The sequence below is a fragment of the Neltuma alba genome, unplaced genomic scaffold, assembly GCF_004799145.2.
Source record: "Neltuma alba isolate B1F8T4 unplaced genomic scaffold, ASM479914v2 tig00006653_pilon, whole genome shotgun sequence".
In the NCBI taxonomy this organism is placed as follows: domain Eukaryota; kingdom Viridiplantae; phylum Streptophyta; class Magnoliopsida; order Fabales; family Fabaceae; genus Neltuma; species Neltuma alba.
Window position 1 is genome coordinate 69,315 of NW_021634531.1, and position 16,985 is coordinate 86,299.

The 16,985-nt window shown below is 35.4% G+C and overlaps 1 protein-coding gene across 1 annotated transcript; it reads left to right on the plus strand.

The window, feature by feature from the left end:
• The first annotated feature begins 7,120 nt into the window (after positions 1–7,120).
• LOC114750829 (ATPase MORC2B) lies at positions 7,121–14,622 on the plus strand. Its single transcript, XM_028939454.1, has 13 exons — positions 7,121–7,283; positions 7,543–7,714; positions 8,153–8,336; positions 8,809–8,910; positions 9,137–9,463; positions 10,450–10,533; positions 10,648–10,806; positions 11,281–11,364; positions 11,659–11,796; positions 12,215–12,327; positions 13,436–13,599; positions 14,024–14,106; positions 14,181–14,622. Exons 1-13 carry the CDS (start codon positions 7,121–7,123, stop codon positions 14,220–14,222), a joined length of 1,815 nt encoding a protein of 604 aa, XP_028795287.1. The 3' UTR covers positions 14,223–14,622.
• Positions 14,623–16,985: the final 2,363 nt, after the last annotated feature.

Here is a 16,985-nt window from a genome sequence, read left to right on the forward strand (position 1 = left end):
TGGCTTCTCTAGTTTGAATTGGATCACTCTTTTGGTCTTCATTCTTTTTCACTTACTACTACTATATTTTTAGAAAAAATTCTAATTTAGTCAAGTTGAAATATCAAAATTTATATTTAAGCATATGTTTTTAATAAATTCCTAGTTAGGTTAAGAGACCTAATTAGAAATTTATGAATGTTGTAAGTTTACATCAATTGCCCTGAATTTTTTTTTTTTGCCAACAATTCCTTAGTCTTAAATCCCTCTCTCCCCCACATCATTCTTACTCTCTCACATCAACATCCTCAAGGCTTGGTATTTACAGGTAAGTTCATTGTTCAACTCCATTCTCCATAAGAACAGCACAAAGCTTCGGGTCAGTGTCAACTGTCAAGGACACGTATTTGTTATATTCCACCTTGGAGTCTCTAATTCCTTTTCTTTATACTCCACCCTCATGTCGTGAATTTTCTGCCTTAATTTCTGTTTTTTAAATACAACTTTTAAGAGTTTCCTTATATGTATCCTAAATTTTGTGGTTGATTGAATTTTGTTTGAATATTGGGATGAGTTCAGTTCTACCATGTGGTAAAGCTTACATTAGATAGTTACTTCGTCCCTCAAAAAAAAAATAATAAACCTTTGTGACTCCTTTCATCCTTCAATGTAAGGGATAATCCCTAATGACTCCTTTTCATTCTTATAAAGTAGGGATAGGCTTATTTTAGCTTGTATGCATGCTCAATTAAGGGAGTTTTCATGCTATGACTAAATTATTGTTTATATTTATGATGGTAGATGTTTGATGATTGGTTTTTGATAACAGTCCCACTACATCTTATGAGTACGTATTAGTATGTTTAATAAGTCAGAATCTTGATTACTGATGTTTTTATGTCACCTCTTGGTTTTTAATATTTTTAGGCGATAGTTCTGGTGTTAGTATAATAGGGAAGGCTCTATAGACTTAGAGTGCTATGATAGTTTGTATAACCTCACTCTTTTTATTTATGTGGTGATTGTTGTATATTGCTATACAATGCTCATTCACTCTGTTCTGTATTTGACTACTTCTGATGAACTGTTTATGTTTATCTAAACAGTGTGGTAATAGAAGGTTGGAGGCCTTGCGAGACTACTCCTAGCAAACCAGCGACTCTTAAATTAATGGAACTCCATGACCTTATTTGGAGGGGTTTATAAAGTTTGTGTTCTTAGAAATGTTTGTCTTATTTGGGCTTATAGTTGAATATTATATTTTTAGACTTTGCCGGTTTAATGCCTAATTGTGGTTTTATTTATTATGATATTTTATTCAATCAGAGTGTAAATCTCTTTTAATCATGATTGAGATTTTATGACTTGAATTTAATGTTTATTTTTTTTATCACGGCTAATCGGCTTTATTTAACACAAAAAAAAAAGGGTTTACGAAGGAACAATGGTTAAAGTAATACGAATTCTCTTCCTTTAACAGAATGATTTGGAGATTGATTTTCGGAAATTTTTTTTTTTAAACTTGTATACTTCTCGCTTCTTTCTCTTCTCTCTTTCCCATTCCCTTCCCAATCTCATAATCTACATCAACTGTTTCTTCTTATTTATAGTTAGTTTATAATTTAAAAGTGAGTTTACAAATATATATATATTTAAATTAATGTTCTTATTATTTATACACACAAATAGTGTCTTTCTTTTCATAATTTGTACTCACTTTTTCTTCTATGCCGCCTAAAACTTTCACTTTGTAAAATCTCATTCTGTTCTTGTTCTTAGAAATATTTCATGAACGAAATGTATTTGTTGATCATATAGAAGGTTAAACAAATGAACATATTTAGCCAAAAAGAGAAAAAATTTAAAAAGAATTATAGTAAGGTTTTAAAAAAATAATTATAAAATAAGTCTAAAAAATATCATTTTTTGTTCTGAAATTTATCATTAAAAGCTACTTAGATTATTATAATAATTTTTAATAATTATTTTTTTATTTGAGATCCCATTGTAATTCTTTCAAAAAAAATTGGAAAAATTCTAGAAAAAGCTCTTGGAATATAAAAAATTTCATATTAGATCTTAGAATTTTAAAAATGACAGAAAGGGTCAATGACCCAATCTGTCATTTTTAAAATCAAGAAGAATTAACAACTTTACCCTCATTTGTATTCACTACAATGATTTAAAGAATCACTATAAGAGTTTAGGCGCTACCTAGATTTGTGTAGAGAATAACTACTCACTTTTGTTATTAACTATAAGACACCTAACTATGAAAAAGTGAATAGTTATTCTCTACACAAATCTAGGTAACACCTAAACCCTTATAGTGATTCCTTAAATCATTGTAGTGAATAAAAATGAGGACAAAGTTGTTAATTCTTTTTTATTTTACAAATAACAGATTAGGTCATTGACCATTTCTGTCATTTTCAAAATTTCAGGATTTAATCTGAAATTTTCTATATTTTAAGGGTTTTTTCCAAAAAAATTACGCATGTTTGTTTCCGTTAAATGCATATTTATGTTGGTGGAGGCATCTTGGCACGTAGCAGAAGCGATTATTGTACAGGGTCCTCCTTGGGCGTAGAACTCCGGCCCCGAGCAACAATCACTCCCTTAACTCTATCTCCAGGCGTGCTTGCTGAACCGAGGGTCTGGCTTGCTTCTCACCCAAGTCTCCCACCCCACCTTCCTCTTCTTTTGCACCTCTCCCTTGCTTTCCCTCCCTTCCATATCCCTCCCTCCTTCTGCATATTGCTCTTCACGCAAACGCTGGCTTCTTGCTTTCTTTACCTTCTCTATCTCACTGCGTTGCTTGTGTTTGCTTCGTATTATTAGAGCATGTGTACCTAGGGTTTCTCTTTTTGATAAACCACTGACTTCAAGGTAGAAGCTTTATCTTTCTATTGCCGGGAATGTTGTTTCTGTTATTGATGCTTTGTGCTTCCAGTTGCTCCTGCACAATGATCGTTGCTTGTGTTTTAGTCTTTCTACGGAAAACCCCTGTTGAGCTGTCTCTAGTGTTGTTTCGTCTTTTCACTGCCATTGTTTTTCATCCATTTTGTATCAACCGAGCTCCTTTCATCCATTTTGTGTGTGTGTGAAGCTCTCATATCTGTAAAACAAACACACACGCACACGCACTGAATCTTTTATGTGAATATAGGGGGGCTGAGGAAACAAAATCTTTGCGGTCACCTGAACAGATTTAAAGATCACATTTGACGCTCCTTGTTTGGGTCAATCAAATGCTGTTCTAAGTTTGTTTTTCTAGTCCTGCTGCAATATGGATTACAGAAGCTAACCCTTTTTTGCCCTACAAAATGTATGTAGATGAGCAGCATTCTCCTTAAAAAAGATCGGAAAATTATATGCCACGCAAGACCGGACCCACCTGCAGAACTGTATGAGATTTATCTTTGTTGCTTATATCTTATTTTTTAGCCTGCAATATATACGAACTCCTATACCTTCCAATGCTATTATGGAGTTATTCACCTTCCTGATTAGTCTGAAATACGCACGAGAGCGAGTCTCGCTCACTAATGAAAGTAACAAATGAGATGAATAAGGTTCTTTCAAGGTAAATATTAAATTATGGCTTAATTAGAATTTGGGTTAATTAAATAAATTTCTAGATCATTAAAAGGTTGAAGTGAATTATAGTTTGTAAAAGCTACTTGTTTACCATCAACGTGTAATGAATGGGAATTTCATGTGATGAGTCGGATTTATTAATATCTCTAAGATGCCTTCTTAAATAAAATCCCTTTGGTTTTGGGATTTAATCGTGGACTATGAATTTGCTCACCATATCTTGTGCTATTGCTTTAACTTAGCCTCATTACAAGGATTGAGTTGGCATGGACGGTATGTTTTTCAATATGGTTCCCCACAGGACTGTTCCCTGAATTTTAGTCCTCACTTATGGGTATTTCATAACTAGGTCTCTCACAAACAACCATTTCCAACGTCCTTATGTTAATTTATTGCTACTGAAGATATAACTATTACTCTTAATATCATATAATGGTGAATAAGCAATAGCCTACAAAAAGTTGAAGTTTTTTAATTTCATATACAATGGATTGGCTTAAGGACATTATTTATAATGATATTGTTTGATGCACCAAGCTGAGAAATACACATATTTGACTGACCAAATCGGGAAGGCAATTCTATGTGGGACTAAATTAAAAATATTCCATTTATGAGGGATCAAATTAAGAAATATCGTTTATGAGGGATCTAAAGAGGGTTTTGATTGTCTATAAATATCTCTAATGTCAATAAAAATATTTTAAAAAAAAAAGAAAAGGTGCGTGTGCACATGATGTAAATCAATGGAGAATTTAATCATTGCCAAAGTAAACATATTTGTTGTATGTTATAGCGTGTGCACATGATGTAAATCAATGGAGAATTTAATCTTTGCCAAAGTAAATATATTTCTAGACTAATGTGGGGTAAAATTGAAACTAACTTCCATTCTCTCGTTGCATTTAATCCCCGTAGCACAGATCATTAATAATGAAATAACAAATTTCCTAGCGGGTATCAGATTTCTGAGCAATATATCTAGAAGAAGAAAAATCATTGAATATGCCCAAAGATTTAGAAATTTGTCAAATATAGCCCACCTACACTGCAATGTATTAACTGTTTTTATAGCTTATAGTGGAGCCTAATATTTCTTTTGCTGATTAAAAAAGGGAGAAGGACATCTCTGGTTAAAAAATCTTTTAGGCATGTCTGAAATAACCCGTTTTGTGAGATTTATAGAATTCTTCCTTAATTTTTACCCATGTTTAAAACTTCTGAAGATCAATCAAAAACATACTGTGATCTTCTCATTGATAAATATCAACAGGCCTTTAGAATGGAACATAAACCCTATACTTCCAAAGAAGAAACTAAATCTTTCTGGATTGCCCCAATTTTCATTACATCCTGCTCCAAAGAATGCTCGTGACCAGCATGAGTGGGGGAGATTTTTGAATTTTCTACGCATGAACGACATGGTAAATAAGTTTTCTTAAATCTGTTTCTCTTTGTTTTGTTTGCTTTTTTTTTTTTTTCCTGGTAGATGTCCAATTACATGCACTTGTTGAATTATATTGTATGGTGTGATTCTGAGCAATTGGATGAAATCTAATCTCTCTGTTTTTTTAATTCCACATTTAGATAGTCAAATGTACATCTGGGTAAGTTGTGGCTTTGTGTTTCAAAACAGATTTTTTTTGCTGATAATTATGTGATGATGTTTTGTTAACATTATTTTATTTGATGGAGGTGCATTTTCTTAATGGATATGTGACAAAATGGAAATACTGAAATAATTGAGAAGGCAACCCTAAGCACATGAGAAGTTTACAAATAGAAGCTCTATTGAGATGGGTGAAGACGATAGGCAGAGGAAAATCAGACCTTGAAGCAAGCTTAAAATGTAACCAGGTCTCGAATTAAACCTGAACTGTGGGCTTTTCAATGTAAGCACTGATCAGGTTACCAAGTGGGTGTGTTGGAAACCATTTTGAAGAAAATTCATATTCCAAAAAGTTTGTTGTTTATTGATCATGGTGGTTGTGAGATCCAGGTTGGCTGGTTCAATTGTAGGAGCAGAAACTGTTCCATAGTCTGGTTCAGGCTCATTAAACAATTTTTTATCACACCACCTGACATTTAACTGTAATCTGGCCAAAGCCAGCCAAGACGCTTCATATGATATTCTATACCTACAATTTATATTTAATACTGGATTACACTATATTTATCTATTCATGCTTCTCTAACAAATCAATTTCAGGGAAAAAAAAAAAAAGTTAAACTTTAGCTGATATTAATAACATAAATAATAATAAAGGAACAATTACAAATAATACTACATCTACAAAGATTCTGCATATTTGCATGCACTGATGGTAGAATTGTTTTTTCAATAGACTTTCATATTGCATATGAATACAAAATAAAGTTTTTATTCTAATTTCATTTCTAATATATTTAGAGTTGTTTCAATTGTCTTTTACTGTTTCATTTCTACATGCATGCATGTCTGCCTATATATGTGTGTTTGTGTGTGTGTGTGTGATAAGTGTTCTCATGACTGAACCATTAAACTGCCTCTTATTCCTGTTCATTGATAAATTCAGTTTTTAAAACATTGCTATTTTTGCTATCCATTGTTTGGTAGTGGAGTATTTGCTGACAGTGAAAACTAATGAAACTTGATAAATTTTCTACACGCTTCATATCTTTTTTTTTTTTTTTGGGGGGGGGGGGGGGGAGGTATTATTAGATTAAAGAGGAAGTATTGAATTTACAGATTTTTATAGTAGATAGGATAATCTGACTCCTTGGTTTGGATTCTATGTTTCTTTATTTGCCTTGTGCATTAAATAACCCTTTCATTACTTCTCTGATATCACTTGTCGTTTTGTCTATTTATTATAAGCAGCAGCTGATTTTGCAGTGGGTATAACTTATAGTTGAGTATCTGAAGTTTTTCTTCCATATTGCGCTATTTAATGTCTGTGTGTTTGGCAGATGTTGAGTTGACCAGAGATCTTTGATTAGCATTAAATTGAATGGGATTGCATCAATGTGTTAAAAATGAGGATAGCAAGTAATTCTGTTTTCTCATTTATTTATATTTTATTTCTTACTGGTGGTTTAGTTCCTCTCGAAGTGTCCTTTTTGTTATCTCTTTTCTGCATCAAGGATTTCACTTTTACAGGGAAAACTTTGTCAGCGCTAGTCGACATGTACGACTGACAAATGGGTTCAATGCATATTTTTCCTTGCGCTTTTGCATTTTCTTTTGAGCTTTAAACGTGATTCACTTTCAGAATCCCTAATAAAAAAGATATGGGGCGGTTATGGGGTAAGTGGTGTCCGCTCAGTTAGTCAGACACCTGCCTGGAAGGTGTGAAGTTGAATGTGGTATTCATGGAGGATAACAAGAGGACTTCTAGAAGAGGTTGATTGTGTTCGTGGAATATATGGGGGTGAGGGCAGAGGGAGAGAGAGGTAGAATTTGTGTAACCCTGTGGAAGGTTCTGGCTCCTTGAATTGCTGGGGTATTTTTGTTCTATTGGATGTTATTCTCTGTTTTTGGGTCTGATCTATGCTTAATTATATGGTTACTGGGTTCCCAACATTCACCAAGTCTCTACTTTCACAGGTTGCTACTTCAGTGGTTGAGCAATACAAGTTCTACATACTGCCTCCTGTCGAAGCCTCAACATCTAGCCCTGTCGGAGTTGCATATCAGAAAGGCAATTCGAGGGATTATGAATCAGGTCTTCTTCTGCACTGAATTGTTGGTGCGCTCATTCACCAGTGTCACACACAATGAATGAAGTCTAATAGCATTAGAAACTCTTGTATGGATGTGGAATAATAATAGTGCAAGCATAGCCTAATTGTTGCGAGTTTGTTTTGGGGGTGCATGTTTTGTTGGTTTCTGCAAGCATAGTGACAAAGGATGAAAATGATCTGTAGTGGATGCTTCTGCAGCAGGTTCTCATTTGGCTGAAGATTGTGCTTGTCATTCTACAGCTGAACAGTGCAGCAGATCTCAAAGTATCGTGAAGCAAGAAAGAGTCTTGGAGAAAAATTACGTATGTGTTGACCCAAGTTACCTGAAAACTCTTGGCCAAGTTCATTCTGGGTGGATTTTTGGTGGAATAGCTGAACTTGTTGATAATTCAAGAGACGCCAAGGCAACCAAGTATGTTTTGTTTTGATTTCTTGCACTCTGTCAATTAGTTGTGTATTTCTTGGTACTATTGTGGAAAATGAATGGGGATCACTAGTGTCTGTATTCAGCACTCTATTAATACTTTTGTTTTGATGATGGAGACTTCTCTTCTGATATCAGGGGATGGAATTAATTGCACCATTTCCTTGTCTTTACACTTTTTGGCAAGAAGTCAAAATATGCCTACGTGATGTTTGAATAGAATGTGCAGTATACTTCTCCTTATATCAGTATTAGGGCCCATCTGCTGAAGTAGAAGTGACATTTTTCCTGTTGAGATTTTGAATTTATATTCGGAATGGGAAAAATTATAGAACTGGTATAACATGATGCGTTATGTTCTGGAAAATTTTAATGTGAGATTGTTTTCTCATCAAGCTATGCTTTTTTTTTGGTGCAATGTATCAGGATGGACATTTTTATAGATATGATAAAGTTGAAGAAATCTGGCAAGGATGAACCTATGCTTTCAGTTATTGATGATGGCCAAGGTATGGAATACAAAGACATTTTGAAAATGGTTTCCTTTGGGCACAAGCAAAGTGATAGTGATGATCCAGATCACATTGGCAGATTTGGTGTTGGATTCAAGGTAGGTTTTTCTTACTATGAAGGGGGTGGGAGTGCGAAGATAGTTTCGTTGCATTTATTTGGCATTTTGGAATAGCTTTGTCAGTTTATAAAATATTATTATTTCAGTAGGATATTGCATTAACTCTTGTAATTAATTCTTCTCCCTTGTCAATAATTAATTTCGTGTATAAAAAGATTCGCAAAAGTTTTTTATTTTGATATGCCCATTTATTTGAGTGGTTATCAAATTTGTCTTACTGCTAATCTTTTTTGATGTAATAATTTATTAATTCTTGATGAGTTTTTCTTTACTTTGTTGAACTGGATTTAAGGACTATCCCAAAAATGAAACTCAAATTCATAGCCTTGTTCAATTTCATGTATTTTTGAATGAATGAATCAATATGTACACCCTCTATTACACCTATATCTATATTTTCTGAGGCTCTTGCTGTAGTGGATTCAAATTTGTTAAACTCTGTTTCTTCCAGACTGGAGCAATGAGGCTTGGCAATGATGCTCTTGTTTTAACTCAGACTGCTAATTCCAGATGTATAGCTTTCCTTTCACAGTCTTTGAATGAAGCGAAAGAGGTATTTCCATGATAAGTTATATGAGCTTACCGTTCTTTTTTCTTGGAAAATTTTCAAAGAGGTTAAATTGTGCTAACAAAATTAAAAAGAAAAAGAAAATCTTGTTTCTGACATGTTTCTAGATTAAAGAAAGCCGTAATCATAACTTTAATTTGTTGGATTGAATTAATTTTTGTGTTAAATAATTTTTACTTTGGTTCTTTTCTCTCTCTATCTCTACTTTTAGAATGTTGAGATCCCTGTAGTTTGCTATCGCCAAGAAGGACAGTGCATGGAAGTGGATACAAGTGTTCAGTCTGAAGCTGCGGCAAAGTGCAATTTGAAAGCCATTCAGGAATTTTCACCTTTTAATAAGTATCTTATTGGTGAAAAGGCGGCATTGTTTGCCGGTGGCACAGGAACACAAATTTACATATGGAACCTGGACAAATGGGGATCAAATTATTGTCTGCAATGGTATGATGGATTAAAAGGTAGCAGCTCTTTCCACCATGGTGACATTTTCATCCGATCTAGAAGGACCTGTTCTCGCCCTGGCCAAGTCAGTGTTAAGGTTGGGAATTGTTTTATTGTCTTTCTTTCTTTCTTTTTTGTCCTTTTAATGTATGGTTGGCTTCCAAGAGGTTGTTTATTAAAAATATCATGGATATAAAAGGGACTGGCCAGCTAAACTGGGAAACTGGCCTTAGGTTGAGCTTGTTGATCCTCCAAACTGTTTTGGCACAAAGCTGGTCAAAAGTTGGTCGAAAAAGTAAAATTTTACTTAAGCCGGCTTCTGATCTTTTTGTCTAAGTCAAAGTTTGTTATAAATGATACAAAACGCCCTAAACTTTGGCCCATATGTAAACAATCCTTTTGATCTTTGAAACTTGAGAAGGAACCCTCCTAAACTTTTACTTTTGTGCAAATAAGTCTCTTGCTGTCAATTATTTCATTATGTCACTAATAGAGCATAACATGTTGATTAAATGCCCCCTTAACCATTTTTCCTCCGGATAATTATCTCAAATTTTAAGTTATATGCAACTCCCCTAAACTTTGAATCGTTTGAAAATAAACCCACCGGCATTTTGTATTATTTTAGTGAACCTATGGAAACATTAACCAAAGGGGAACTATTCGCATAAATGTAGAAGTTTAGGGGTTTTATTGAATAGTTTTAAGAGTCAAAGAGGTTATCTGCGCAATACTCAAGGTTTAGAGAAGTTTTGTATAATTGAGCATTTGGTATTTGAGATTTATGTTGAAGCACACTACCAAAATTATTTTACATAGATTTGTTGTCATGTGCCAATTAGTTTAATTGGTTTGTGTGCCTTTAAATATTTATATATTGTCTAAATGTTATTTTACAATATTTGCATTGATTTAATTTTAAGATATTTTATGTATTTGTGTAAATAGAAAAAGTAATTCAGCCTTGGTTCAACTATAGTTGGATTATTAAATTTTGAACCGTTCCTAATTCTAGTTCAGTGATTGATTTGGTTTCCAAAGCATTGGAAAATATGTTGCTCATTTCATGTTACTGTGTTTTAGGTTCCATTGGATTATTCACTTCGATCTTATCTAGAAGTTATCTTCTTAGTCCCTCGGATGAAAATAAGTGTTCAACATTCACTGGTAATAACATTTTTGTTTTTCTTTTGATGAAATAAATTATTGCATGACCCAAGGAGAAAATGCTCTTTGAGCATGCTGAGTTTTATTCTAACAACTACCTTGAACTGTGCACAGGTTAGAAGTCGTCCTCTAGGAAATTTTCTTACTAAAACCGTCATTGAAACTGGTTGTGTCCTGGAAAAGCATGTTCACTTGATTCTGGGATTCAGTCAATTAGAATGGGAGCAGGCGAACTGTGGAATATTTTTGTATTGGCATGGCCGCTTAATTGAAGTAAGGAATTGGTCCATCCTGTAGGTTAAGCCATTTATGAGTTTTTGGTACCATGTTATCATTTGAACAAAAAGGATGTGACGAGTTTTTCTATTTACGACAATTAGAATAATTCAAAATTTTACTTAAAATGTCTGAGATTAGGGATATTGGTATAGCAGTACTACTTCCATGGTGAAGGCATCTGTAGCCATACCAGGTGCGGGTTCACACACTGATGTAAAAATGATAACATGCCAAATACCTACCAATCATCCCATTTGACGTTGATTTAATTTCTGTATATTCTCTTCATTGGTAATCACGTGTAAGTGTTGCGAGTTGTGGGTGTTGTCTGTCTAGGGTTTTTCATGTATTGACATCTTAAGTCTTTTGAATAGATTAGCTTTGTTGCTTCATTAAGAACTGAATCATGTATGCTTATTTTATGTTTTTTCCATGAACTAAACTCATTTAACTCTGCTTTTTATATAGGCTTACAAGAGAGTTGGTGGCATGATTCATAATGCAGATGTGGGCCGTGGTGTGATTGGCGTCATGGATGTGACTGATTTAATGGTATGAACTCTTGTAATTTTTAAGGATTTCAATTTCATTGCCCTCTAATGTTCATTGTTTGGAATGGTCCCTGACCTGTAAAAGCAAAGCAGTTTCAACATGTGCTTTGACGCTTTGTTCACAGAATGTGATTAGTTTTTGTGACTTCAATTATGTGTGCTTTCAATTTTCCAAATTATTGTCAATGTTGTTAGCCTAAATCGTAATGATTGAAGCTTCTTAGTTTTCAATAAATATGTTGTGGCTCATCACAACGACTGACCTATTGTTGTTATTGCATCTTTCATGGCAAAGAATGATGGGGATGGTCGTGTCTGGGTGCATAATAACAAGCAGGGATTCCAGGACTGTGAATCATATGCCCTCCTAGAGCAGTGGCTTGGTAGGAAAGTAGATGAATACTTGGACGATAATTTCGATTCACTTAAATTGGTAAATAACTTACTCCGTGAATCCTTTCATAAATATATCTTTGCTTGATGCTGGTTATTCTTTGTGCCCTAAATATTGTTTATAAGCTGATTTTTTTTTAATTTTATTTTGGTTGCAGTTTGTTTCATATTATTGAATTTGGTAGCACTATCTGTTAACTCAAAATCAAATTCTGGATGGCTAATGTCAAGGGCTGGCATTTGATTTGATTGTTCATCATAACTTTATTATTGGATTCCAGCGTTATTGTATGTTTAGATTGGGAACATGAGCCGCATCTAAATTAATTAATAAAATAATAGAATGCCTTGCAGATCTTATTCATTTCCGCACTAACTGCAAACCACGTAGGTTGAACATGTATACCTTTTTGGGGAAGTGAGCTAAATTTATTTGTCTTCTTTTACTTTTCCTCCAGGACAATGAAAATTGTGTCTACAAACCTGATTGCGAATGGGTGCAATGTGACAAGTGCAGAAAATGGAGAATATTGCCTCTTGACTTTGACATCACATTGTTACCTGCACAATGGTATCTTCGTAAAATATAGAATGCATCCATGTTGTTGGTCCTATTCCTGTTTACTTGCCTGTGATTTTTTTTTTTGGCCAAATGTTTACTTGCCTGTGATTAAAGACGAGTATTCTTTTTAGTTACTCAGGTTTATCCTGTCATTGCACATGTATGTTAGTGATAGGGTGATGATTCTCGTTTTTGCATGGTGGTTTGAATGCATATGCTTCTGTAACAGGATTTCTTAATGTTTCTCGTGTCACTTATGTTAATTTTTCCCACCTAAGCACCAAGAACACATCCATACAAGCCTAGTTTCTTTAGCATGTCGTGGAGGAGGGGATTTCTACTCTCTCAGTGGTGTTTATGTGGTGCACGTAGCATGATGTTTGGTTGACAGAAAAGGGATGGGATGGGAGATGCAAAGGAGGCCAAATATTGGAAGGAGTTAGCTTGTACACCTGAAAGGCATTCCTTTCCTTGTTCCTTGGGAATATATTTCTCATTTTCATTCCGTATACTCAGGAATGCATATTAAAAAGTCCTCCTTGACCCTACCTATTTACCTTGACCATGTCATAGGCAGGTTTTATTTAGGACTTTTTTATGTTTATTTATCTCTATTGCTCTCCTGTTTCAATCATATCTAACATGATTTGAGAAGTTATTCCCTTACAGTGATAAGATGTCTTACTTGGGTCCTGAGTGTAATTTTCCCTTACTCGTATATATCTTTTCATTTCATTCCCTCTTTCATAACCGCTTTCTGTTCCTTTAAAACTCTACCGACATGCCAAACATTCAGTAAATGTTTGGGTGTCAGATTATGTCAGTGTTATCCCTTTTAGTACTTAAGGATATTTAATTTAAAGCGTATTGACCTTTTGATTTAAACGAGATTCATTAAGGACAAAGCCCAGAACATATAGGATTGATAATAAAAATCCTACTACTCAAAATGTTGACTAAAAAGGGATCGAAAATTAAAGCACAATCATGGAGGATGAAATGTTGTTATTTGTTTTCTGCATTACCATTTACTGCTTTTGATACTGCATTTTGGAAAACCTTTTTTTTTTTTTTTTGGTTTAGCAATCTATATCATATTAAGTTCTTGTTCTACCAGGTTCTGTTATATGGAGCCCTTCAAAGGACTGTGTGCAGCTGCAGAACAAAAAATGGAGCATGGCGTTGTCAGTATTTCGACAAAGCGGTCTGGATATGGTAGCGTGCAGAAAGATTCTCATTGTAACGAGAAGGTGGATGCTATGAGTCTTTCTAAGGGTACAGGTTAGTTTATAAGCCAAGCCATTTCTACAAACTTGAGAGGCAATCTGCATTCTTCATGAAAGGCTATTTGATGTTAAAACCTAGGCTGTAATTGTGTGGGAATTAAGGAGAGCAAAAGTTACGTAATAAAATAAGGGGGTAAAGCCATCGTGTCATTCAGATTGTGGATAACATGGACTCTTGATCTCTATCTATATATGATTGTAACTCCATAGCCGTAGCCGTATGCAAACACATGCGCATATACCCTCTCATCTGAATATTCCTAGGTGACGTGATATGATCTATATTTGACAGGATAAACTCCTGCTCCTTACCTTTGTAAGTTGTGAATGCTTGTAGAGTTTGCTTGGTATACAATGAGTCATGTAAGTGGCGCTGGTTCGTTTTGATTTCTGATGACTGCATTCTGGTGGGCTTTCAGCAGATGAAAGGTGGGTTGACTGTGGAGATTTGAAACCGCGTGCTTTTTTCAAAAGATTGAGAAGGGGACCTCCTAATGCTGAGGTAAGTCTTCTTTAGCAAAGCCTTGTTTTGGTGGCTCTCAATGAAATTTATTAAGTCCTAATTCTTGTCTATAGGTTAAATCTCCGCATCCCAAACGTTTATCGAGAGCTGACTGACTTCCGTTGGAGCTCAGAGCTGACGGTTTTTGTGGTACTCTCCACAACGTGAATGCCCTGTTCGTATGTGAATCCTTTTTCATTTTTGAGCTAACTAGCATGACACGTCACACGTGAACACCCGTCATTTTTGTCCAATTAGAACTTCGCGCATTGTCATTAACTATCTGTGGTGCCAGATCGCAAACTTTATTATTGACCTTGTACATTTTTTTATTTTTTATTTTTTTTTTTGGTACAATAACCTTGTACATTTGTATAGCCTTAGCCTGGAATCGTCTACGGCATGGCGCTTTGAGCGAGGCCCATGGTCTGTAAAGTCAGGTCCTACTTTTTCTTCTTTTTGTCAAAAGAATTCGTAAATTACTTTTTGCAATTTGATTATTTGATTTGAAAATTGCCGTTGTTGCCTGAAAGGAGTAAAGAACGAGCAAATTCAAAATACCGTATTGCCCAGATCAGCACTCCGCTAGTACGAGATTTGTTTTGTTTATATGGAACTTCTATTACACGAAAGAAGGAGAGTGCCTGGAAAGCTTAAGCTGGTTGGGACCACTCTTAAAAGAGTACCCTGCACTGCATCTCTCAGCTGGTTGTGGCATTCGACCTCTTCTTCTCCCTTGTTCAGCCGCTGGTTCAGTCTCGTCTCCTCTCAAACGTGGTAGCATAGAGTGACTTGGGTTTCTTGGTAAATAACAAGAAGAAAAAAAAGGTTTGATTTGGGTTTGTAAAAGTAAAGAAATAGAAAAGATAAAGGAAATCATGATCATTTTAAAAAGATTATTCTGTGTTTCAGACTTCAGTTTAGTGGATTAAGTTTGAAGTTATTGCTTAGATTAAAATAGGGTTAATATAATTTTTGGTCCTTCAAGTTAGTTCTTATTTTGGTTTTGGTCTCTCAAATTTCAAACCATAGATTTTGGTCTCTAGTTTTTATTAGGTTATAAAGACTAATGTTTTAAATGAAAAGAAACTTGAGGGACTAAAACCAAATTGAAGGTAAACTTGAGAGATCAAAGTTTATATTAACCCATTAAAATATCAAGATAATATTAATATCATCATTAAGTTCTGTACTGTTAGATAAAGCAAATGAATGTTCCGTCTGACCTATTCCCCCAAATCCTGATATGGGCACGATGTGAATATTGGAGTAAGGGAGAAATAGAGGTGGCATTGGACTTGGGTTTCAGCTGGTGGAGGTGGATAAATTCATTAGCCCGCATGTTAAGCGAGAAAGAGGTACATCAAGGAAGGCCCTGTCTTTTGCACGCTCACACCTTCCACTAGGGCTGAGCAAACTACCCGTAACCCGACCGCCCCACCCGCAACCCGTAGAAATTGAGCCTGTTTGAGCCTGCCAAAAAAAAAAATAAACGGGCGGGCTTAAACGGGCGGGTTTAGGAATTAAATGGGTGGGCTACGGGCAAAGGCACGGGCTGCCCGTACCCGCCCGTTTAGACTTTTTTTTTCTCTTTAAAAAAAAAACTGGCTCTAACTTGTGAGGTTGAGAGGCGCCTCTTTCCTCTTTCTTGCGAACTCTCCCACTCTCCCCACTTTTATTCTGCTATGCCTCTGCCTCAGACTGAATCTCAGAAGCTTAGAGCCCTCAATAGTCAGCCCCTCACGCTGCCATTCACCTTTCGATCTCTCAGTCTCTCACGCACATGGTGTAGGTGATTAGATGCACAAGCAACGCGTTGCTCACTCAGTCTTGGCACTGACGTTCCACGGCGACTCTCGCCTTTTTGCCTTTGGGTCTTGCACGCTCAGTCTTGTTGGCATCTGAGCAATGAGCTCTCCTCTCTCATCACCTCCATGGTACTGTCCGTTGGGAGTCCTATCACTCTCCCTCGCCTCTTAGCCTCATCGACGGCGTCTCTCTCACCTCTTAGTCTCATCTCATCTGTCTATATTTCATTGCATTTCAGCTTCAAATCTTCCATTTATTTTACTCTTGTTAGCTCTTGCCTTTTGGGTCTGACATTTATGGGTAAGATTTGAGATCACTTTCGTTAGTTTAATGCTTGTATTTGCTTATATTTATATGTGATTGCTGCCTTGATGGTGAACACCAAACATTGGTTTCTATTTTAGTGAAAATTGGTTCTGTTTTAGAGAAAGTATTTTGATTTTTATGTCTTTTAAGCTGCAAAAGGTTCAGTAGGAATGGGAATATAAGATGAGATTTTCATGTCTTTACATTTGAGCAGGTTTCAGATTTTTATTTCTTAAACGGGTTCCCCATAACCCGCATAAACCCGCCCAGTTAAACCAACCCAATTAACAACGGGCTTAAAATAGGTATCGACGGGTACGGGCTAGCCCGTACCCGTTTAAATTTAAACGGGCGGGCTACGGGTTAGGGGCCGGGCAGCCCAACCCGCCCGTTGCTCTGCCCTACCTTCCACAGTTCGGAGACATTTTGGTCTCAGTAGTTTGGAATGATTATTAGACTTCAAAAGTAACTTATAACACTAGACAAGCACAAACTAATAGCCCATTAGCATGCTAATCGTGGTAGATGAGACTTGGTGTTTGTTTGGTTAAGCGATTGGAGTTTAAACAAGCCAATTTAAATCTAAACAAGTGATTATGAAGTATATTTATCCTATTTGGATAATTTATATAAAATCCCAATAAATCGTAATTTTATTTTTGTACCATACTTTTAGGATAAACACATTTAGCTCATGCGTATGAAAAATCCCCATCAATTTTTATCAACCGAATGTTTTTCAATTTATTCTCCCACACTCTTTC